This window comes from Epinephelus fuscoguttatus, linkage group LG8 (assembly GCF_011397635.1).
Source record: "Epinephelus fuscoguttatus linkage group LG8, E.fuscoguttatus.final_Chr_v1".
Lineage (NCBI taxonomy): Eukaryota > Metazoa > Chordata > Actinopteri > Perciformes > Serranidae > Epinephelus > Epinephelus fuscoguttatus.
Window position 1 is genome coordinate 22,150,546 of NC_064759.1, and position 23,324 is coordinate 22,173,869.

Genomic DNA, 23,324 nt, shown 5'->3' on the forward strand with positions numbered 1-23,324 from the left:
TTAGAGAAGTGTCTCTAAAAACAAGGACTGTCTGAAAGCTATAAAACCTTAAATCAAGGACACTAGCTCTAGATTTAAGTTGTTTTCATCTGTTTGGTTTTATTCTGTGTAAATGCCTAAAACTCTTATAAGCTAATGCCTTTGAGCAACTGACATTTGATAAGCTACAATTTAAAGATCTTTGTCACACTGCCAGTCAAGGAGGGCCTGTTGCGGTTTTTAGATGTGCACTTCCTTTATGTCCTATAATTAACTGGAACTTTCACTCACTACTGTACCTTCCTCTGAGTGTTTCTTAATGTGTGATGTGTCATAGCAGCAATTTGGTAAAGCCAGAAAAACCAGACCGTAATGAATTAAGAGTTGCTTTCCAGTGTTGCTTAATCTGTCACAGATGATCCGCTGATTTCCCAGAAGCAGGCAGTACTTGAAACTTTCCAGCACAAACACACAGACACAGACTGACACAGAGTTTGTACAAAGAAAACATCAGACACTCATGCCAGCAGAAACACACACACCTCCCACCTTTGCTGTGGGGTTTCCCAGTTTAGACAGTCTTCATCCGGAGCCATGGGAGGGGATGGGCCAATACAAAATCTGACTCAAGCCCGAAAAATCTGTCAGTCTACAGAGTAATGAGTTAGAAGAGCAGACACTTGGGCTTGAGGGGCAGACAGTTGATTTGCTGACACTTTTTCCAGAAGCACCCAGAAGAGCTGTTACTTTGAAGACTATTATTTTGTTACATCTGCCTTGAATCCGGACACATCACACGTTTTGACAGAAAATCCGGTGGAGTGTTTTGTTCTGTCAAAACCACAGGAAATATCATCACTGTTTGTGTCAGACTGTGGCCATGTCGGCTGACAGACTGAGCAACGTGTCAAAGGAGGTGAAGCCAGAGAGCGTGTCGCTGTGTCCTTTGGGCACGGCAGCTGCCCCTGAGCGGGAGCTGCTGTGTATCTTTGGGACGGGGGATTTAGGGCGCACTCTGGGCCAGCGTCTGCTCCAGTCTGGCTACAGGGTGGTGTACGGCAGCCGCAGACCTCACAGCTGTGGCCCCTTGCCTCAGGGGGCTCAGGTACAACACACTGCATGATGTCTTCTCAAACTCTGAAACTTCTTTTGATGTTCTTTTGATGTTGTTGTTGTTATAGTCGACAGCTGATATGTTCACACGTGTGTTGTACGATGGTTCTGACACAACTCAAATAACTGTGTCAGTAAAAGTGCAAACATTGTGCTAAGAAAAAGAAAACGTTGTTATCAGACTTTGAAAGTTGACTGAGCTAAACAAGGTCACTGATAATGTGTGTGTTCATGTGTGTCTGCACGTGTTGCCTTGTTTTGTTTTCATGATTCATGCAATATGTGCTTAGCAAGTGAGCTATCAAAGAACACACAGAGCCTGTTATGAGAGAGCATGCTGCCACACTGAAGAGCCATGAATGACAGTCGTGTTTGTGTGTGTGTGTTGTGCAGGTGCTGAGCCACGAGGCAGCAGCCCAGTCAGCCGATCTGGTCTTTATTTGTATTCACAGAGTACACTATGACTTCCTGGAAACACTTGCACCTCAACTCAAGGGGAAGGTACCTTGTTGCACAGTCAGATGCCTTTGTGTAACATAGCAGCTGGTTAATTTCTAACTTTTCATCCACTCTGCTGATTTCATTGATTGTAAGGTGCTGGTGGACGTCAGCAACAACCTCAAGAAGAATCTATACCCAGAGGCCAATGCTGAGTATCTGCAGAGGTAAGAGGAAATCAGGCAATAATGTAATTACCGAAAAAACTAGGATCTCTCATGGATCATGTGGTTTGAATCAACAACGTCTGGTGGAACATGAAGGAAAACAGAGTTTGTTGTTTGTTGTCCAGGCTGATCCCTGGAGCTCATGTGGTGAAGGCTTTTAACACCTTGTCAGCCTGGGCCCTGCAGAACGGACCCTCAGATGCCAACAGACAGGTACTCTTAGTGTTTGTGATGTTTCCAATCTAATGTGTTAGTATTTTTTGGTGGGCAAAGTATATTTGACACTGTAACTAAAAAAAGTACTTAATTTGATTTTCTTCTTCTGCTATTTAGGATTTTTTTTTCAAATGGTAAATTATCTCATTTTAGAATTAAACTATTCAGCACTGCCTGTCAAATTCTTCTCCTACTGCAGAACTACAAGCATTTTACAATTCTCTGATGTGTTCACACAGTGGGGCGCTGACCAACAAGTTAAAAATAATAGTCTCTTTCAGAAAGGAAAACATTTCAGTCCAAACTATATTATTAACTCATTTTGAAGGTTTGATCAAACCAAATCCAAGTAAAAGAAGCCAAATCTGAGGAGTCAGCCTCATGTCTTTGCTGTGAATGCCATCTCTGATGTATCCTTGAATCAATTAACTCCACAGTCTCTCTTAGATCTAAGCTCTCCATCACATGCTTTGCTCTCTCGCTCTGTACTGCAAAGCTGCAGCATATGTGGGTTTTTCTGTTTCATTTTGATCTGGTTGTGCAATCCCAGAGGACAGTAAAAACCACACAGCGTGTGTGTGTGTGTGTGTGTGTGTGTGTGTTGTGAGGGGTGTATGTTTATATATTGGTATGTGGTACAATTGGAGCACAATCAGCAACATCACATAGGTGTTGACTGAGCATTGTTGTTAGTCTTTACCTGCATTCTCCAGCTAAATTTAGTATTTCATGCAAGAAGCCACAGCATCTCCAGCTACTTTTATGTTCAGTCCTCTGGAGTCAAAATACCCTTTCATCATTGCGTGCGCAAATGCATAAACATAAATGTGTAAATACGAAATAATGAAGACTTATGCTTCTCACATGGGGCATTTCAAGTGCTTTAAACAACTATTTTTCTTTCCTGGTTTCCAGGTGTACATGTGTGGAAACCGTGCCGAGGCAAAGCAGGCAGTAGCAGAGGTGGCCACCAAACTGGGCTTCGCTGTTGTGGATAGAGGGTCTCTGACTGCAGCCAAAGAGTTGGAGGACTTCCCACTACAGCTGTTCCCAGAGTGGAGGCTGCCACTGCGCATAGCCGTCGGTCTCACCGCCTTCTTCTTCGTCTATGTGGTCATGACAGATGTTGTCTATGCGTATGTTGACCAGGGGAAAGACATCTCCTTCAGAATCATGGTGTCGATGGCCAACAAGGTAAAACCTGTTTAAATGAGCATTTGTTCCTCTTTGAACGTAACTAATTTGACTCTGGGGTATCACAGTAACCACTTCTGTGTTTGTTTTCTACCTCTCAGGTGTTTCCCATTGTGTCTCTCACCATGTTGTCTCTGTGTTACGTGCCTGGTGTCATAGCTGCCTTCCTTCAGCTCTACAGAGGAACCAAATACAAGTCAGTAACAAGAGGGACTAACATTTAGTGCCTGCAAAGACAATTTCCAACATATTTTAAATATTGTAAACTATAAGTCAAAGTATTTTTGTTCCAGGCGTTTCCCTGACTGGTTGGACCGCTGGATGCTGTGCAGGAAACAGATGGGACTGGTAGCACTTGGCTTTGCTTTCTTACATGTGCTCTACACTCTCATTATCCCCATAAGGTATGTTACAGGTGCACACATCCCTACACTCCATTTAACATATCTGAAATATCCTATTTATTGTTAATTCTAACTAAAACAAATTGTGACATCGTTGAATGTGAAAGGACCCAAAACCGTAAATTTAACTACAGTCAGCTGCTACATTATAAACACCTGTCTAAATCGAATCTAATAGCAGCCCTGCAATAAATCCTACCCTCGTGGAAGTCTTAATATTTAGCTTGTACATTTAAAAAAACAAAAAACAAACTTAATGTTTGTCTTGGGTGCTGTGGTTTGTGCCGCTGAGAGATGTTTTTAATATTTAGTCTACCCTCATAGATATAAATTGGGTTACAAGGCTGTTGTATTAAGCTGTATTACTTTTAGTTAGGCGTACCTAATAATACAGCAACCAAGTGTGTGCTTTAATCAATGCAAAAACTGTAGGATCAATAAACTTACAGGGACTCCTGTTATAGAAAAGTGCCTTATATTGTTATATTATTATTATAGTGTCATAACACAGAGTGCTTTATGAGAGGGAAAGGCCTGATTTGTGGCCGCTTAAAAAGTATTATTTCTTGATAAGCTAGAAAAGAAGAAGCAAGCAAAAGAGTATGGACAGTAGAAATAAAGTTTGACAAGAGTTACTGAAAGAAAGAAAGAAAGAAAGGGTACTTCCACACCTGCCCTGTGTGGTTTGGTTCAATCAAACTCAAATTCATTTGTGCAAGTTCATTTGGGCAGGTGTGAACACAGCAATCACACTCAGGTGCACACCAAAACAACCGGTCTGGTCACAAACAAACTCTGGTGCAGTTTGTTTGTGGTGAGAACGTGTTCAGACCTCGATCTGAACCAACTGCAGTCACATTACACATTGTGAGCATGTTACAGTCCTGGAGGATTACTAATGTGCACCTCCTCCTGTACTGCCTTAATATGCACATTCAGCACATCCAATGCATCAACACATTGTTTTCTAGTTGGAGCCGCGCCTCGTTTTCAAACTGTATGGTTTGCCTAAAATGAACAATGACAGCAATATAGTCCACGATGAGCAGCGCTAAAATCAACCTGCGTAGTTGTCCCTCCATTGTGACATTAGAAAGTGTCACATTTATCTTGCAAGTGTACTCTTCTTCAACACTTTGTTTACTTACTGGATTTTCCCCGCATGAAAATTCTGACCAATCAAGAGCAGCTTTGTCACACAAGGCATTTGATCTGGTCCGCTTGTAAATGCTGCCGTGAGAACACGAACAAACTCGTAAAACTAGGCAATTATGCAACTTTGTAGCAAAATAAGTCCCTGATTCAGACCAAAGCAAGCAAAGTCTAGGTCTGAAAGCACCCTAAGGTGTTACTTGGTGGTTATTGTAGTGTTCTGGGCATCAGCCACCACCTCAGGAAACTAGGAAGATGACCAACACTGCACAAATGGCTATGATTTACTTTATTTACAGATGTTCCAGTCAATTAAATTGGGAAAAAACTCAGGGCACTTAAAATCCTGAAAAAAGCAGGACATGAGGCGAAGAAGTAAAATAAAAAAAAGAAAAGAAAAAGACAGAGAAACAGTGGCAGATGTGGATCAAAAACTTCTGTCCTCAATCTGGAGGAGCAGCGTCAACTCATTTCAAACATATAGGCTAAAGCGTTGTCTGAAACATGCCCTGAGTTGGATGCAATTACAGTGTGCTGTGACAACTTCCCCATATATTTAGCCACAACACCAATTCATTACAGTATTTCCAGTAGAAAATAGCTAGTGTGAACTAACATTGCCTAGTAATGTTTGCCTGACGGTGGTGCATCTATGTACAGAGTTGAAATATAAAAGAAATTTATACTCAAGCACATGTTTTCTTATTCTAATGACACCAGGAGTGTTTTTAAATAGTTTTAATTCTGGTAACAACCACCTTAGATACGAAACAATAATTAGGCCTGATGATTTTTTTCTCTAAATACCTTTGTCATTTTCTTCCCTAGACATTACGTGAGATTCAAGATTGCTGCTGGTACCATCGCACAGGTAAGACAGCCATGCAGCTGGAAAATAAGTGTGTTTATTAAATTCAAAGCTTTCCATTTGCATAAAAAGTACCTGTTTATTCACATTCAACCACATCATATGAGCCTGCATATTTCTGAAGTAGTTTATAAACATCTCTCTTTCTTGTCTGCTGTCTCTTTAAGATCAGGGAGAACCGAACGTCAGTGTTAGACACCACCTTGGCCTGGCGTACTGACTCTTACTTCTCTATTGGGATTCTGGGATTTGGCCTGTATGTCCTGTTGGGAATAACCTCTCTTCCCTCCGTCAGTAATGCTCTCAGCTGGAGAGAGTTCAGCTTCATACAGGTAGACACTGGCATGTTTGTCTGAGTCATATGGTATGTGGATATCTGGATGTGTTAGAATGTGTGAGCTTCAGTGTGTGTGTGTGCACATTCACAGTGACACATTGTGCACATGGAATACAGAACTCTACTTGGGTTGTGCAGGATGCTTTTCAACCCGTCAGAATTTGGCTGTGCCCATGCATCCTGTTTACACTAGCGGTCGCAGCTGGAATGTGAATTTTTTTTTAATATAGTTTCCAGTGGTGCTGGCTCTATGGTTTCCCAAGGAGTCTGTTCAACAGCTTTTCGCTTAAAGGCCAAGTGTATTGGATTTAGGGGGATAAATCGACAGAGATGTAATATGATATAATAAAGATGTTTTCTTTAGTGTGTAATCACCTGAAAATAAGATTAGTTGTTGTTGTTTTCATCACCTTAGAATGAGCGGTTTATATCTACAAAGGGAGTAGGTCCTCATCCATGGCAACACATTCTCCCTCATCACGTCATGGACTTTCTAGTCTGCACGTGACTGTTGTACGTTCACACAGGACGTGCAAGTTACCCTGGATGCGTGTCAAGTTCTGCCTGTTACATGCATTGTCTTCTTTCAAGATACACTTCCATTTTCACAGGAAATTTAACGTTTACACACAGTCTCTCTCAAAATAAAGGCACTATGTCGGTACAACACTGCAAATTGACATTTTTTCCCCTCGACAACAAACACATGTAGTTAGGTTTAGGCAACAAACACACGTGGTTAGGTTTAGTCAACAAAAGCATGTAGTTGGGTTTAGGCAACAAACACACGTGGTTAGGTTTATGCAACAAAAACACATGATTGGGTTTAGGCAACAAAAACACGTGGTTAGGTTTAGTCAACAAAAGCATGTAGTTGGGTTTAGGCAACAATAACAAATAGTTAGGTTTAGGCAACAAACACACGTGGTTGGGTTTAGGTAACAAAAACACGTGGTTGGGTTTAGGCAACAAAAACACGTGGTTAGGTTTAGTCAACAAAAGCATGTAGTTGGGTTTAGGCAACAAAAAAAACGTGGTTGGGTTTAGGCAACAATAACACGTGGTTGGGTTTAGGCAACAAAACCATGTGGTTAAGTTTAGGCAACAAAGACACGTGGTTGGGTTTAGGCAACAAACACACGTGGTTGGGTTTAGGCAACAAAAACACGTGATTGGGTTTAGGCAACAAAAACACGTGGTTGGGTTTAGGCAACAAAAACACGTGGTTAGGTTTAGTCAACAAAAGCATGTAGTTGGGTTTAGGCAACCAAAAAAACGTGGTTGGGTTTAGGCAACAATAACACGTGGTTGGGTTTGGGCAACAAAAGCAAGTGGCTGGGTTTAGGCAACAACAACACGTGGTTAGGTTTAGTCAACAAAAGCATGTAGTTGGGTTTAGGCAACAAAAAAAACGTGGTTGGGTTTAGGCAACAAAAGCAAGTGGCTTGGTTTAGGCAACAACAACACGTGGTTAGGTTTAGTCAACAAAAGCGTGTAGTTGGGTTTAGGCAACAAAAAAAACGTGGTTGGGTTTAGGCAACAATAACACGTGGTTGGGTTTAGGCAACAAAAGCATGTGGTTAAGTTTAGGCAACAAACACATGTGGTTGGGTTTAGGCAACAAAAACACATGATTGGGTTTAGGCAACAAAAACACGTGGTTGGGTTTAGTCAACAAAAGCATGTAGTTGGGTTTAGGCAACAAAAAAAATGTGGTTGGGTTTAGGCAACAATAACACGTGGTTGGGTTTAGGCAACAAAAGCATGTGGTTAAGTTTAGGCAACAAAAGCAAGTGGCTGGGTTTAGGCAACAACAACATGTGGTTGGGTTTAGGCAACAAAAGCACGTGGTTGGGTTTAAGCAACAAGAGCACGTGGTTGGGTTTAGGCAACAAAAGCATGTGGTTAGGTGTAGACAACAAAAGCACATGGTTAGGTTTAGGCAACAAAAGTACATGTCGCAATCACAGACCTCTCAGTCTTAACTTTTGTCCTTGTCCCGCCATGTTTCCCCCTTACACCACCATGCGCGATTAAACTATAATGGCAACCGTTGCATATCATGCTGACGTTAAAGGACGCCTCTTTCATGGGTTTTTGATTTTACAAGTCACTGCATAAGCGCCGGATTTTGATGACTTCGGAGTGAGACCGGGCTCTCCATGGAGATGGCCATGTTGCACTGCCATGTTTCTATGTTAGCCCAGAATATAGAAACCACTGGCTCTAGATGGCACCATTCATGTTTTCATATCTGCCACCATAGTTAGAAGCCCATCAGTGTTGAGCACGGTTGGAAACCACAGATTCTTTAATGTGAAACAACTTTATTCAGTGTTTTTAGCGCTTTAAATCACCAGGCCCATTTGTTTTAGAGAGGAAGAGACCTCTGCGGATAATTCAGCTACTGGTAAAAAACCTCCTGAATGTCTGGATCTTAAGTTATCAAACAAAAAGGGTGAGCACACATTAGCACGTGCTGGGCCAGCGGCCTATCTCTGATGATCCAAACTGAAAAAACAGTATAGTTGTGCTGCGGCTGGCTTGCAGAACATCTGATGATGGGGTGCACACTTAAACACACTGGATCCAGGGAGCTGTTTCAACATTTTATTGCAGACAGGGTAGCTGACGTTGTTGTCGGATTATTTTCTTTATAACAAAGAATATTTAAAAGGAAATGCTACCGCTCTGAATAATGTTACACAATAGTAAAAATGCAATTAATATTAACAAACTGGGTATCATTTAACTTACGTCATTAATGCATCTGCTAAGGTATCACTCTTTTTTCTTCTTTTAACAACAGTTTAAACTTAGGAATCTTAGAACAATAACACAAAACAATCTGTTAACTTTAAATAATACATACAGGATTAACAAAGAAAACATTATAAAACTGAAAAGTCCATATGCACTCACATGAGTCATCTCTCTGTTCTACCTGGCATGTTTAGAGGGGAAAAGAGAGTCACAGGCCTGAGGGGTGGAGTTTTATAGTTTTAGTTTTTATAATCTTGGGGGAATTTAACACAAGCAGTGTAGGAGAAACACTGATCTGTTATGTGAAACTACTTTATTCAGTGTTTTTATCGGTTTTGATGCCATGGTGCGTTTGTTTTGAAGGAAGAGACTTCTACAGATAATTCAGTTCCCAGTAAAAACATCCTGATCAGTGAAAACCGAAGGAATTCTAACTGGAAGAAGTTTTAGCTGGTTGCAACCTGCAATTTTCACCACTAAATGCCTCTAAATCCCCTGAAATCATAAGAACATGTCAGTGTTTGTGCCCATGTGTGTTTTTACAGGAATCATTAAATGTCAGATTGAAATATTTTCCAAGAAACCTAAAATGACAAAGATTCGTATTCTGATCATATCTTTATAAACTTCATCAGCCCACAAATTACATGTGTATCCACTGTCCACTTAGATTTACACTTACATGTTACACTCTCTTTAACAAAGTGAAAGCCTTCACAGCTTTTGTAGCCAACAGATTTGGCACAGGTAGCCCACAAACAGGAACATGAATGGCAGACAAGCCCATTTTACAGCCATTCCGATTATATTTTGCGAGCCAGCTCCTGATAAAATGAATACAAACAAGCTCATTGGGAAATATAATTTGGTACAACTGATTATCTCACCTCCACACTGTGGCCTTGAAAAGCTGCAAATGACAACCAGATTGATGATTCAGTTAACAGAGAGATACATGCTCACAATATTAAATAGGCTCAGTTGGTATCCACTCACAATGTGCCCGCTGGAGGTATTTTAAAGCGCATTATGAAATGCTCTGTGTAATGCCACTACAGTATTGCACCTGTTTATGCTCTGGGCTGCTGAGTTTCAGTTGGTGTGGAAATTTACAGAGAAGCTACTGGACCTTTAAAGTATGTGAATAGTGGCATAAAAACTGTTTGCAACAATATTCCATCATGTCCATGAGCCAAGATTCAAGCTATGACTGATGAGGACGATTCTGTGCTTCAGCCCCCAGATGGGAAACAGTGACATGGGCTGTTTCCAACTTCCTGTTGGAAGTAATCTGTTGAAACCGTGTTGGTAATATTTCCACCCTTCCCTTGCTAAATCTTGTGTTGATTGTTTTTACTCAGGACGGGCAGATGCAAATGTTTACCTTTTTTCCAACTTTGACCAATCGAAAATGAAATCAGCTTCACTACAGGGACCAGACTCATTCATAAATGTAACTGGGTCATGTCAAGCTCGTTTTCTCATTCCACATCCCTCCCCTTTACTCCAGCCCAAATTAGAGCAGTGCGTTAAATGTTAAGTTATTCATCAAATGTAATTTGGGGGGCATACATTATCCTTTTGCCACAGTCTTTAGATTCAGTTCATGTGTATGGCATAGATCTACATGCTTGAAAATGTGCAAGTGTGCATGTGTTTGCACATTCCCCATCTACAGCAGTCGAATTTTCTCTATGTACATATGTTGCACACAAGGTAGATTAGCATGCTAGAGTGTGTGCACATGTGTAGGTCAAAAGCTTGTCTCTGTAAAGGTCAGTCTATCACTTACTGGGCCTATTATACAGTTATTAGTTCTGTGTTTTTCTGTGAAACTGTAACTGCATGCAACCAAATCACCAGAATAAATGTTGGCATTGTACTGTATTGTTTCTGTAAACTACGGTTATGTAACACTTGTACGTTATCATGTAACAGATATGTTGAAACATTATGTTTCACAGATTTATGGCAGTCCAATCAGATTTGGCTGTTTAATACAATTATTTGAATATTTGTTCCTTTTTTCCGAAGGGAGTTTAAAAAGTCTGAACAGGGTTAAGGGGGACGTTCAGGGTGACAGTGACGTTCACGTAAATATAATATAGGCAACTAGTAAAGTAAGCTGGGTCGAAATTGTGCAACACTAGATATCAAGCAAAAGCGTATTGTATTAAGTTGCTGTTAGCTAAAATTCACCACTTCTAAGCCAACGTGTTCTCATCCGAACTCGTAGAATATCACTGCTTTGTCTGTGGACCTTCATGTCTACATATGATACACTAGGTTTCCTCTTATGTCTGCTGTTGTTTCTGGGCACAGTATCAGTTTACACTTGTTACATTCATTGCATCTTTTCAAAATACACTTAAGTTTTCACAGAAAATGTACAGTTTCTGCACCTTGGATGCAAACACTCAGTTTCCGAATAAATTTGGAAAAGCACCTACAAATTATTTTTGTTTATTTCCTTGTCCAACAAAAGCACGTAGTTAGGCGTAGAAAAAAAATGTATGCTTTGGCTCAACATTCACACGGGAAGCAAACAGCAGGCTCCCGAGCGAAAGTCCAGGGTTTGTTGGACCCATCCACCTCCCCTCCCATCCACCATAGAGTGATTTTCCAGCTCCTTACATTACGTTGTTAAAAGCAGCGTTACAAACTGTACTGTACTTTTTTCTGTACGACATCTATTGCACGTCTGTCTGTCCTGGAAGAGGGATCCCTCCTCAGTTGCTCTTCCTGAGGTTTCTACTGTTTTTTTTTCCCTGTTAAAGGGTTTTTTTGGGGGAGTTTTTCCTTATCCACTGTGAGGGTCCAAAGGACAGAGGGATGTCGTATGCTGTAAAGCCCTGTGAGGCAAATTGTGATTTGTGATATTGGGCTTTATAAATAAAATTGATTGATTGTAGAATCGACAAACTGCCGTCAACCGGTGTGTTTCAGAACACTGCAAAACATGCCTTTGTGCATTGGTATCTTAAGCAGAAGTCCACCAGCATAGTGTTTAATTGACGACTTTGGTTGGTGACCACTGCATCAACAACTGCTACCACCTGGTGTGTATTATACCACCACAGATCATTGACAAAGTGGTGGTATTTGATGAGTTAGGAATGAGAGCTTGACCAGGCAAAGCCTCTCTTCCTCCGGGCAGCTGCCTCCATCTCACTACCAAAGAGCAGCATGAAAGTGAGGAGGGCTCACTCTACAGCTAAATCTGGGGACTAAGACATCCCTAGAAGTCCAGTGACTGGCAAAAAAAGAACACAACTGCTCGTTTTGAAGAATCTCAGGGTCTCCGACTGATGATATCAGTCTTTGACTTTCAGGGGCCATCCTAGAACTGTTGGATATGATACGTATGAAACACACTAATGTATCTGTGGTTTTCAGAAACATACAATGCCACCATTATCTTCTGCTACTATCTTATCTACTGCTATGTGAATCTGCAAATGTCTTAACTTATCTTTCTCTCTCACAGTCCAAGCTGGGATACCTGACACTGTTCTTCTGTACCTTTCACACCTACCTGTACGGCTGGGACAAGTTCCTTCGTCCCTCTTACTACAAATGGTACACACCACCGGCCTATTTGCTTTCTCTGGTGGTGCCCTCCGTGTTGCTGGTGCTCAAGCTGCTCCTGCTTCTGCCCTGTGTGGACCGCACTCTCACTCGCATTCGACAGGGTTGGGAGAGGACTCATTCGGAGGACAGCAGTAAGAATGCACTGCTAACATAGAAACAACCGCAATGACAGAAACAAAAACAATGGGAAGGAAAAAAAATGCAGATGCAAAGACACCATGGTGACTTGCCCTCCAGGAGCTCTATCATTAGGTAACCCCGGCTCATTGTGTTAAATGACATGGATCCAAGACTGTACAATTGCACTTATTGTTCTGCCTTCGACAAAGTCAACAGAGACAAATGATTTAAACTCCTTTCAGTCTCTCTTTGTGTAATCATCTTGGAATTGCTCCCTTTATATAATACAATGGCACTGTGTAGGCTTTCATCAGTTATACAAATACCTTAGAGAATCATAGACACATGCATAAAAGCAGCCGTAGAACTTTTTAACTCCAGTGTTTCATAATTTTGCTATGTACTTTCAGTATTGTTACAGACTCTTAACTCCAAGGCGGGCGACTTTGTTGTACTTCTATTAAAATCAGCAGCAACAGTTTGACTTTGGTTTTTATGGCTCCAAGTTTCTCATCAACTTACAGTATATGGCGGCTTATATTTACTGGATTTATCTTGGATCATGCAAATTTTTGCATGTTTTGTTCTTCCTTATTCTTTTTCAATAAACTTAAATGTGACTGAACAGTATTGTCTTGTATCTCTTTCTCCCACCCATATACATCTCATGCTTCTGAAAGCTCAATCACACTCAAAGAGTTTTCCCCTGCTGACTTGACTGTGCTCTGTCTAGTCGTCTCGGTCTGATCCCTCTCCAGGGTTCATCCCTCCGGCTGATCTGATGCTGTTCTCCAGGAAACATTCGTTCTGAGCTGCAGGCTTCTCCCCAGTCACTACTGGATCTCATCACATCAGTGGAGAGAGGAGTGTGCAGACTCCTCCATCACTGAAGTCCTCTGCAGAGAGGATATAATATTTGGATGTGACAGAACAGATAGGCCCTTGATGTTGTGCCGCAGCAAGTCATTTTAGTTGATCGTAGTGGGAGTGAAGAAAGCATAGAACTGAAAACTGGTAGTTATAGTGACACACGATCAAGCATCCATCCACGCACACATGCAGTATGATGTCACATGGCACAGGGCACCCACACACACACACCTGTTGTGTAGGAAGATGAACACAAGTCAAACAAAAATATTCATCACATGGTTTTAATCAACTTAAAACAAACAAACGTAATATTCTAATGAATGGTTAGACTGCATTTTTTAAATCATGTTTAACAGATATTTCTCTCCATCCGGCAATAACAAGAGGGTTTGTCCGTGAGGGTGCGAAGCAATTTAAGGCCTGTACAGTAACATCAGACAACAGCCAACTCAGAGGGGCACAACAATGGAGGTTACTGGCAGATCTAAATCAGTGTCTATGCTTCCCATCTGAGATTGCCTCTACTAACTTCAGACCAGACCTCGTGCTTTGGTCCTTCTCACTGCACCTTGTCTACATCATTGAGCTCACTGTGCCCTGGGAGGATGCTGTGGAGGAGGCCTACAAGTGAAAGAGCCTTAAATACACCAAGCTGGCAGCTGACGCTGAGCAAGGTGACTGGAAAGCAAAGGTTTGCACAGTTGAAGTGGGTTGTAGAGGCTTCGTAGGCAAGTCAACTACCAGAAATGGGAATTCGAGGCCAAGCCCAGCATCAGGCCATCAAAGCCCTCTCTGGCGCAGCTGAACGGTCAAGCTAGTGGCTATGGATTAAGAGGAAAGATGCCACTTGGGCCCTGAAATATCACTAACACTACTAAAACCCCCACAGTCCACCCCCAACATGGCTCCAACTCCAACACACAATCGCAAATGTGTGCAACAACAACAACAACAACAACTGACCACCTCAATTAAAGTTAGATATGTTTTCCTCCTATTAGTTTCTTCTCTCTTCCATTATCGAAATGAGGAAGCAGGGGGAGGTAGAGTGTATGGCCCAGTCTGGCGGGAGAAAGTTCAGTCTGCACAGGCATCTCTCCTTCGCTCTGCCTTCCCTATGCTCCTTATGTTTCTATCTACCTTTGCTCTTTCCTACTTTTCTATCCATCTAACCTTTACCCTTTGGCTCCCACTCGAACCCCCAGACAACACTATTACTCCCACTCATAGTCTCAAGTATGTGTAACATCTCGTCCTACACTGAACTTCCTACTTACCGGTACTTAAATGTCTTGATAGAGAACCAGCTGTTATCAACTCTATATGCATAGTATTTTAGTGACACGAGTAACCCAAGAAAAACTGCACCTGTGGTACAGCTACCTGCACCTCCTTCTGCCCAAGCACTTCCCAAAGATACAACAACAAGCCTCAACTAAGAGACAACTATCTGCACAAACACACAATGGGTGCTAAGTAGGGCGACCCTCACAGTGGGGCCCATCTGGAGATTGCTGGGGATGTGAGCAGCCTGGGCACACTTGCCAGAACTATAATCTGTGGCTAGACCCCAACTAGACAGAAAAGGCTCAACATAGAGAGGCAGGACCAGAGAATCCGTGGGAGGGTCAGTTGCCAGTAATAATCTCTGGGGCTGATAAAGAAACTGTTTTGCAGGTTCAAATAGAAGGTGAGTCACCTCCAAATTTCTGAAAAATACAGGAAAAAAAATAATTTTCTCTTGGATAACATAAATAATTCTAATGACAGCTCCAGTCCGACTGTCACTGAGGGTGGTACTTTAATGATGCCAGTGCTGGTGTCCAATCAAGCACCTATTAATTTGTTAGGGCAAGATGCACTGTGTGAATTAAGATTCAAAATTTAGTATTCATCACAAGGAGTGTATGTTGATAGCTCTGTAATAGGTTTGAGAATCCAGTGCCGTTAGACCAGATGTGCCATAACATAACCATGAATATAGCTACTCTTCATTTGTGAAGTGTACAGACATGTGCAGTAGCATACAGTTATTGGATGTGTGGAAATGATGTTTTGTTAAATACTCCTGGACTTTGTATCCTGATACAAATGAAAGCAGCCATACAGGTAGGCCTAGTGTACAAAGGGGTAGGAGATGTATATTTGGATTTAATGAGGTCCCAAACAGCGTCCACAGGTCTAAAGGACAGTGTGCACCAGACTCGTGTATATTTAGATGATATAAGAGTACCTCTAGGAATTTCTAAGGAAATTAAAGCAAATAATGAAATAAGAGCTGGAATAGAGTCAATATTTCTTTGGGTCACACCAAATAAAAATGTTGCTTTGATTAACTATATCTATTATAACCAACAGCGATTCATTAATTTTACTAATGAAGCCCTCGGGACACTAGGAGAACAGCTCTAAGAAACATGTGGGATGGCCTGGGAGAACAGACAAGCCTTAGATTGGATATTAGCTGATAGGTGGAGTGTGTCAAATGTTTGGAGAACAATGCTGCACTTATATACTCAATAACACTTCACATGACGGAACATTTTCTTCAGCCATGTCTAAACTTAAAGAGCTCATTCATTCATTTTCCGTAGCTGCTTATGCTGTTAGGGGTCCCAGCTGACATTGGGCAAGAGGCGGGGTACACCCAGGACAGGCCACCAGACTATTGCAGGGCTGACACATAGAGACAGACAACTATTCACGCTCACATTCACACCTAAGGCCAATTTAGAGTCACCAATTGACCCAAGAAAGCCCACACTGACATGGGAGAACATGCAAACTCTGCAATGAAGGGCTCCTCCATCCCAAGGTATGAATCCCCCACCCTGGGTTTGAACCCTCTTGCTGTGAGGTGACAGTGCTAACCACTGTACCACTGTGCCGCCATTAAGGAAATGAAACAAGAAGTAGGAGATGATGCAGGCAAAACTGGAGCGTTATAGGATTGGTTGGAATTGAAACCTGGATTGTGGGGAGCAAGTTTGGCAAAGATAGAAATAATCACATTAATAGTTCTAGTTATATGTCTTTTGCTGGGTTGTTGCATCATACCCATTCTGAGAAATGTTCTCATGAGGAGTTTTGCAACACAGATGAATGTAGTGGCAACTACTAAAGGGACTATGTTTCAATTGGCTGAGATGGTAACTGGACAGCTGGATTTGTTCCCTATTCCAGATTATATAATGGACAACAGTTCAGTCACTGCTCTCATTGCGTCGTTTTCATAGTAAAAGCTGTAAAAAGTCACTGTACTCTACCTGCTCAGCAGCAAACAGCAGACACAGTTGGAAACTAGCTGGTGAAAACAGTGGAGCATTTAGCAGCTAAAGAGACAGATTTTTCTCTCAGCAGTTGGTGGAGACCAAAACAGAGCTACAAGAGAGAGAATACTGGACTGACGTTCATCCAGAGGACTCCTAAAGAATCATCATGCTCATCTCTAACTGCTGGTTGTGGAAATAAACAACTGTTTGACAACAACTTGGTTTGGATTGTAACTTGGATTGTGGGGAGCAATTTTGGCAAAGATAGAAATAACCACATTAATAGTTGGGGGTTGTGCATGGACAGCACATTAGACTGCTCATGAACTCTTTACCTTTTGAAACTACATGTAATATAATGTAATATGATAATGGATTATATTCTGTACGATATTTTATTGTGAGTTTTTGGCGTCATCATTTGATCAGTTAACGCAGATGTACTTGCATTCCTTATGGCTGATACTTTGAAGTTTCCACTGTTTTTGATATGCGGTTGTGGTGTTTTATGTATTCAACTAATTATCATATGTTAAGTTACCAAAGGATTGTATTTCTGACTTACGCTCACATTCATATGCACAATTAGATTTCATGTTTTGAATTACACATAACTGCACCATGCAGGCAAGCGCAAACTTTGAAGGTGTTTTGCTGTGCTTACATTTATAACTTTGTTTTTAATAACCCATGTTAACTATATAATCAGTTACAATCAATGCAAGCTAAGAACGTGGTCACCCATAGATAGAATTACAATGACAAATTTAGTGTAGGATATTAAGGGAGCCGTAGAGAAATTTCCCAACAGACAGCAAAAGCTAAATCAATGCTAAACCGGTGCTATACTTACGCTAAACCGATGCTAAACAAATGCTACATACATGCTAAACATATTCAAACAAATGTTAAGTGAAGAGGCTGAAAGTCTGTTGGGTTTTTGCCTTCACATGCATTGGCTGATGGTTTAACTGTTAAAATGATTAAATGCTTGATTGACTGATGGGGTCGGATAACCACCAGAGGGGGGGATATATAGTGTAAATGACCTGGGATAAACTGTTGTTGTGTGGGGTCCATGTCATTGGTCCGACAGCCCATTGGTCTGACATCCCATTAGTCCAACTGTCCACGGTGCAGAACGGCTCCCGGCGGGCGTATTTCTACCTTGACGGTGTGCCGCGACCGGCTCTGGGTCAGCTGGGAAAGACTTGAGGCGGAGCAAGCTCACGGCTTATGTGTTTGTCACTTTCTTTTTCATTTTAACCCACACCATGATCTTTTCCTAACCCTAACCAAGTGGTTTTTGGGCCTAAATCTAACCAGACCTTAACCACAGGGCATCATGATGATTTCGGAATGGACTTCGGAACAATAGGTTTAATATGGTCAGAACAATGGGATGTCGAACCAATGGGCTGTCGGACCAATGGGCAGTTCCCGTTGTGTGAATATATAGTGTGCGTGACCTGACATAAACTCTTATTGTCTTGACATGACTTCAGCAAAAATGGTCTTCGTGACTTCAATGAAATGATGTGGCAAGATGCCAACCAAATTTGTTTATGTAAGGAGAAGCAATTGTTCTCTGAGCTGGTTGTCTGAGTGGCAGGAAATAACACTTGGAATACTAAGTGTAGTACTGGGAAGTACCTACAGTACCTACTATGTTTGTTTGTCACACACTATAAATTGTCATGATGTACCAACTCTTTGGCTTTCTCGCAAGTAAACCCTCAAATGTCCAATCTTGTGTTTTGAGTCTCTTTATTCTACAACACAACAAGCTACAAGTCATTTTCAATGGAAGTCAGTGACATGAAGCTACAAACTGATGCCCAACACTTGTTGCTACAGACGGGGGTGACATTTACTTCAATTCAATTAAAAAGAACTCAATTTATCCTGAAGGAAATTCTTGTGCCAGAGAATGTTGAAAGTTACAGTAACACAAGAACAACCAGTGGGTTCCTCGGGTCAGGGTCACTGACTGGACCCAGTTTTAAAAACAGTCGAGTATTAATAATCTGGCAAAATAGTTAAATATAAAAGGAGCAAAAGCAAAAACATTGCCTTAGAGTAACAATGTGAGAAAGATAGGTACATGAGTTATTTAAAATGAACTGAAATGGTGGAAAAAAGCAGACTGCAAGGGCGACACGGTGTCACAGTGGTTAGCATTGTTGCCTCACAGCAAGAGGGTTCTTGGGGTTGAATGGTTGTCTGTCTCTATGTGTCAGCCCTGCGATAGTCTAGTGACCTGTCCAGGGTGTACCCACCTCTCATCCAACGTCAGCTGGGATAGGCTCCCAGCAGGATAAGTGGTTAAGGAAAATTAAGGAATGAATGAAAGCAGACTGATGAATGATTTTGAAAAAAAGTGATTATGCACAACATTGACAAGTGAAATGCTACAAATAAAAGTTGAGCTGGCCTCAACTTTTCTCAGCGCTTCAATGACGCTGTGAAGCGTCAACCAATCACATGTTTCTGTTACTCCCTGTGGTACAGTATTATTTAGTGAAGATGACGCTATGCTAGATTTCAGTGCAGTGGATACAATGGGGCAGCGAAATGTTATGTCAAAATGGGGCTCAGACAGTGATCAAAAACAGATATTTTTTGACTAAATACAAACTTTAGATTTGGTTCAGTCAAGGGGGCTTTGTAGCAGACACACACAAGCCAATGATGACACAATGAGCACTTGGGAAACACTTCAACAGCAACTCAGAGATAATGTAGCGGGCCACACTGTCGCTTTGTCACTCGTGGTGTGAACTTAGCACAAGACAATCCTGCAAAGGCAAGTTGTTTGATGCGTTAATTTAGACAGTCTCCCTATGTTGCAAACTCTACCTTTTACTTTTCGTTCTTTTCCAGTAAATTTAACTTTGAACTGACATAACAGAATAATGGGCTGGTAACAGCCAAAAGAGGCTTCTTGAGCGAACAGCTACACTTACCACAAGCCTGACAAGAGGATGTTCTGTTGCTTTGGTGATACAGAATCTACAGTACTCAGCTATTTGAGTTGGAACTGTTCCCTTCAAAAACAGAAAACATCCTCATGTCCAGCTTGAGGGAGTGGACGCTGTCCCCTGCAGCCCCCTTGAAGCCCACATCTGTGACTGTCACCAATATTTACAGTAGATATACATCACATGATCATGTATCTATTCTAGGTGTGTCTGTAGCTCTGACTTTAAGCCCTTTTTTAGCGACAATACAGCACCACAAGCAGACTGAAAAAATACAGAACTTGATCTTTCAACATTAGTGTGAATTCTGCCGAATCAACAAAAATCACTGGATGAAGCTTTTTACGAGATCCTGAGTCAGAAACAGCCCAGTAAACAGACTTTAATGAGGAAGCAGCAAGTGTGTGAAACTCATAATCTTATTCTGGCAGACTACAAGGTAAGATCATGGCATGATGTGCACAGGAAAAATAGAGAAATTAAAATTGACTTAATTAAATGCAAACTTTTGTTCTTTGCCACTTGTATCTGCATGATGCATCACAGCAGGCCAAGGCAAATAAATGACATTGAAAGTGTTAGTAGCAACATATTGAAGTTATTAGATAAACTTACATATTTTCAATGGTGGCATTTTGTCTTTCAGTTAGATGACGGTTCTGCTTCTCCTGATGATGCTGACAGCATGTGCTGCAAGTCCTCAAGGTAAAAAAAAATCTTTATCTTACAAGTGGATACCAAAAGGACTGTAGAGCATTTGTAAAATACGAATAGCAAACTGTATACACTTAAAACTGACATAAACATGGACTGTTTTTGCCATACCTTGAACAAAAATGAGTTCTCTTGTTTAAGGTTTAAGTCCAGCTTGTTAGCTGGAGAAGTGTAATGTCTGAGTGTGAGGGATAAATTACTACTACTACTACTACTACTACTACTACTACTACTACTACTACTACTAATAATAATAATGATAATGATAATAACATAGTGCTTTTCGGAGTCCTCAAAGACACTTCAATAGAGTAGGATAGTAGTTGTGGGTCTTGTTACCAAATAAAGTATTTAATGTGAACCCTGATTGTTTTTAGTCTTTCATCATAACTTAATGTGAGTATGTTTTTATTTAAAGGACATACATTTGCATGACTCAACACAGTCAAAAATACTGATGTTCATTCCTTTTTCAACCAGCAGTTATATGCAGAAGAAAACAATGAACATAACTTTGTGCAAAAAACAAAGACAATAAGTAAACTATAAAAAGCTAAATGGGATATCAAAAAGGGGGTGTTAACAACACTCTCTCTCTCTCTTTGCATTGGACTTGTTATCCTCCCTAAGTCCCACCACCGGATACAGACTGTCCAATCATAATGTACCATTAGACTGTGCTCCATCGACTCTAATGCAACCACTTCAGATTTCCTTCATTTTCAGGCTGGTTTTGTGGATTTGGAGCTAAATGTTGTGCCGGGGACACGTCATGTATTAATGATACTTGTTACCTGGAGAGTTTGGAAAAAGATATATGTTTCTTCCCTGTTGCAAAACCAAAATCGGACCCTGAAAAGTGTAGGGTTAGTGTGTGGGCTCCATGCTTATTCTGACAGCTTGTAGAACCATCACAAAGGGGCGGAATGGCTCTATTCTGGGGCCTCTCTGCCTTTCCTCTGGCCTACACAGAAAGCCTCTTCCACGTGGAAAGCCTGAGGCAGAGAGAGCACACCTCCCTGCCCTTCTATTCGCCTAAATGAGAAGTCTAAGGCAGGGAGAGCAGCAGCAAAGACCCCCCAGTAACAGAACAGAGCCAGCATCAATGACAAAGAGAAATTACACTGATAAGTCAGACACAGCATGAAAAGGAGGAGCTGGGGTGGAGGCAGGTTGCAAAGTGCAGGGGAAGCAGCAACAGTGGGTAGGCCAGGGCAGTTTAAATAGGGCGCCCTGGATGAGATTAGCCAATTGGCTGCATAGAAAGGAATCATGTGATCTATCAGCTGACTCCTTTCCATCAATCAGCTGATCCATCAGTTGATTGGGCTGTTTGAGATCAGCTGATGTAGCTGGAATGTGAGCTGAGCTTGACATTGTGTCCTGCCTGAACTAACGCTATGCTAATTTTTTGTAATACATGGATACATTATCTCCACTAATATTTTATTTCTCTCTATTTTTAGATCTGTCGGGTAAAATGTTCACCTTTCCACAACAAACCAACACAGCTCGTGTGCAACTGATGACAACAAGACAGCAGTTCAGTGCCGTCACAGTCTGTCTCAGGTAGACTTCACTGGTTTAAATGAATTAAGGAACCCACTGTATCTCTCACTGTGAAAGGGCAGCATGCACAATCACTTCTTTCCAATACCTACAGGTTCATCACTGACCTCAGCAGAGACCACATTCCTTTCTCTCTGGCCACACCCTCTGCTGACAATGACTTCCTGATCTTCAGGCATGCTGTAGAGGATGCCGTCAATGTATTTTAGAAACAAATTAGCAGCATTTACAGCGCAGGACTACAAGTTGAACATGTGGCACTCCATTTGTTCCACATGGGACTCTGCGTCTGGTCTGGTGCAGCTGTGGCTTGATGGAAAACCTTCGATGAGGAAATTCGTCAGCTCTGGAACAAACATCAGAGGATCCACTATAATCATCTTAGGACAGGTGCAGTTTTATTGCTAAGCGCTATTTAATCTCTTGAATTTCTAGATTTAAAACAATTATTGGGCAACATTCATGCTATTTATCTGCGATCACTACAGGAGCAGGATTCCCACGGTGGGGGGTTTGACTTGAAGCAGTCTTTCGTTGGCATGATATCTGACGTCAACATGTGGGACTACATCCTCTCTTCCTGTGAGATTCAGAAGTACATGGATGAACTCAGCTTCACTCCAGGAAATGTCCTCAAGTGGAGTGCGCTGGAGTACCAGATCACCGACAGAGTGCTGTTAGAAGATAAACAAAAAACAATGTCCTGTTATTAAACCATTTAAACAGAACTATCATTGAGTGTCTTATCTTGCAAAGTCAAACATCTGGTTTTCTGTCATTTACAGGATATCATTTAATCATGCCAACATTTTGTCATAAAGTCCCCCTCCATTTAAAAATGTGTTTTTCTTACTTTTATGTTCCCTTAAATAAATGCTCTTGACTATATTGTCTTGTATCTATGCAATGTTTGTCACAAGATAGGTGTTTTCATATTTCTCTGCTGAAGGGGGGCCATGTCTGTGCACTCCCCTAAAACCTGAGATTCAAACATATGCTGACATAGCAAGATTAGGTACATGACTAATTGGGTGCTGCAGGGATGACGTTTATTTGTAGGTCAATATGGATGTTAACATCACTCTGGTTCCCCCGACAAAAAAACAAAAAACAAACAAAACAATGGAAGATTTTGGGTGAAACTAGGCTCTGTGGCAAACAAGAGTTTATGATACACAAATACACCACAGTCTCATGACTTTGACATCGCCACAACAGTGAGGCCGTGACACCTTTTTTGGTGTGATAACATCTTGTCATCTCATTTAGCCCCTTGTTTGTAACCACCTCTTTTAAGACACAAACAAAACACACTCTTGAGCTTGCATTAACCACAGACCTTATTTAAGACATTTAACTTTGTCTAAATGAAGAAAGAATGGAACATCTGTGTTAGTCACGAGTGATCAACATTTAATCTATGTGCAGATTAATTGTTACATACAGATGAACAGCGCTTGCATGTGTAACAGGGATAGATGCATTCAAAACACAAAAACAACACACAGATAGT

General features: G+C 41.3%; 1 protein-coding gene and 1 pseudogene across 1 annotated transcript; both read left to right on the plus strand.

Annotated features, from left to right (window-relative positions):
• The first annotated feature begins 568 nt into the window (after positions 1-568).
• Positions 569-13,032, plus strand: LOC125893389 (metalloreductase STEAP4-like). Its single transcript, XM_049584030.1, has 10 exons — positions 569-1,084; positions 1,486-1,593; positions 1,687-1,757; positions 1,883-1,970; positions 2,889-3,167; positions 3,269-3,363; positions 3,461-3,571; positions 5,552-5,594; positions 5,759-5,923; positions 12,179-13,032. Exons 1-10 carry the CDS (start codon positions 860-862, stop codon positions 12,434-12,436), a joined length of 1,443 nt encoding a protein of 480 aa, XP_049439987.1. The 5' UTR covers positions 569-859; the 3' UTR covers positions 12,437-13,032.
• Positions 13,033-19,908: 6,876 nt separating this feature from the next.
• Positions 19,909-22,699, plus strand: LOC125892714 (mucosal pentraxin-like; annotated as a pseudogene).
• Positions 22,700-23,324: the final 625 nt, after the last annotated feature.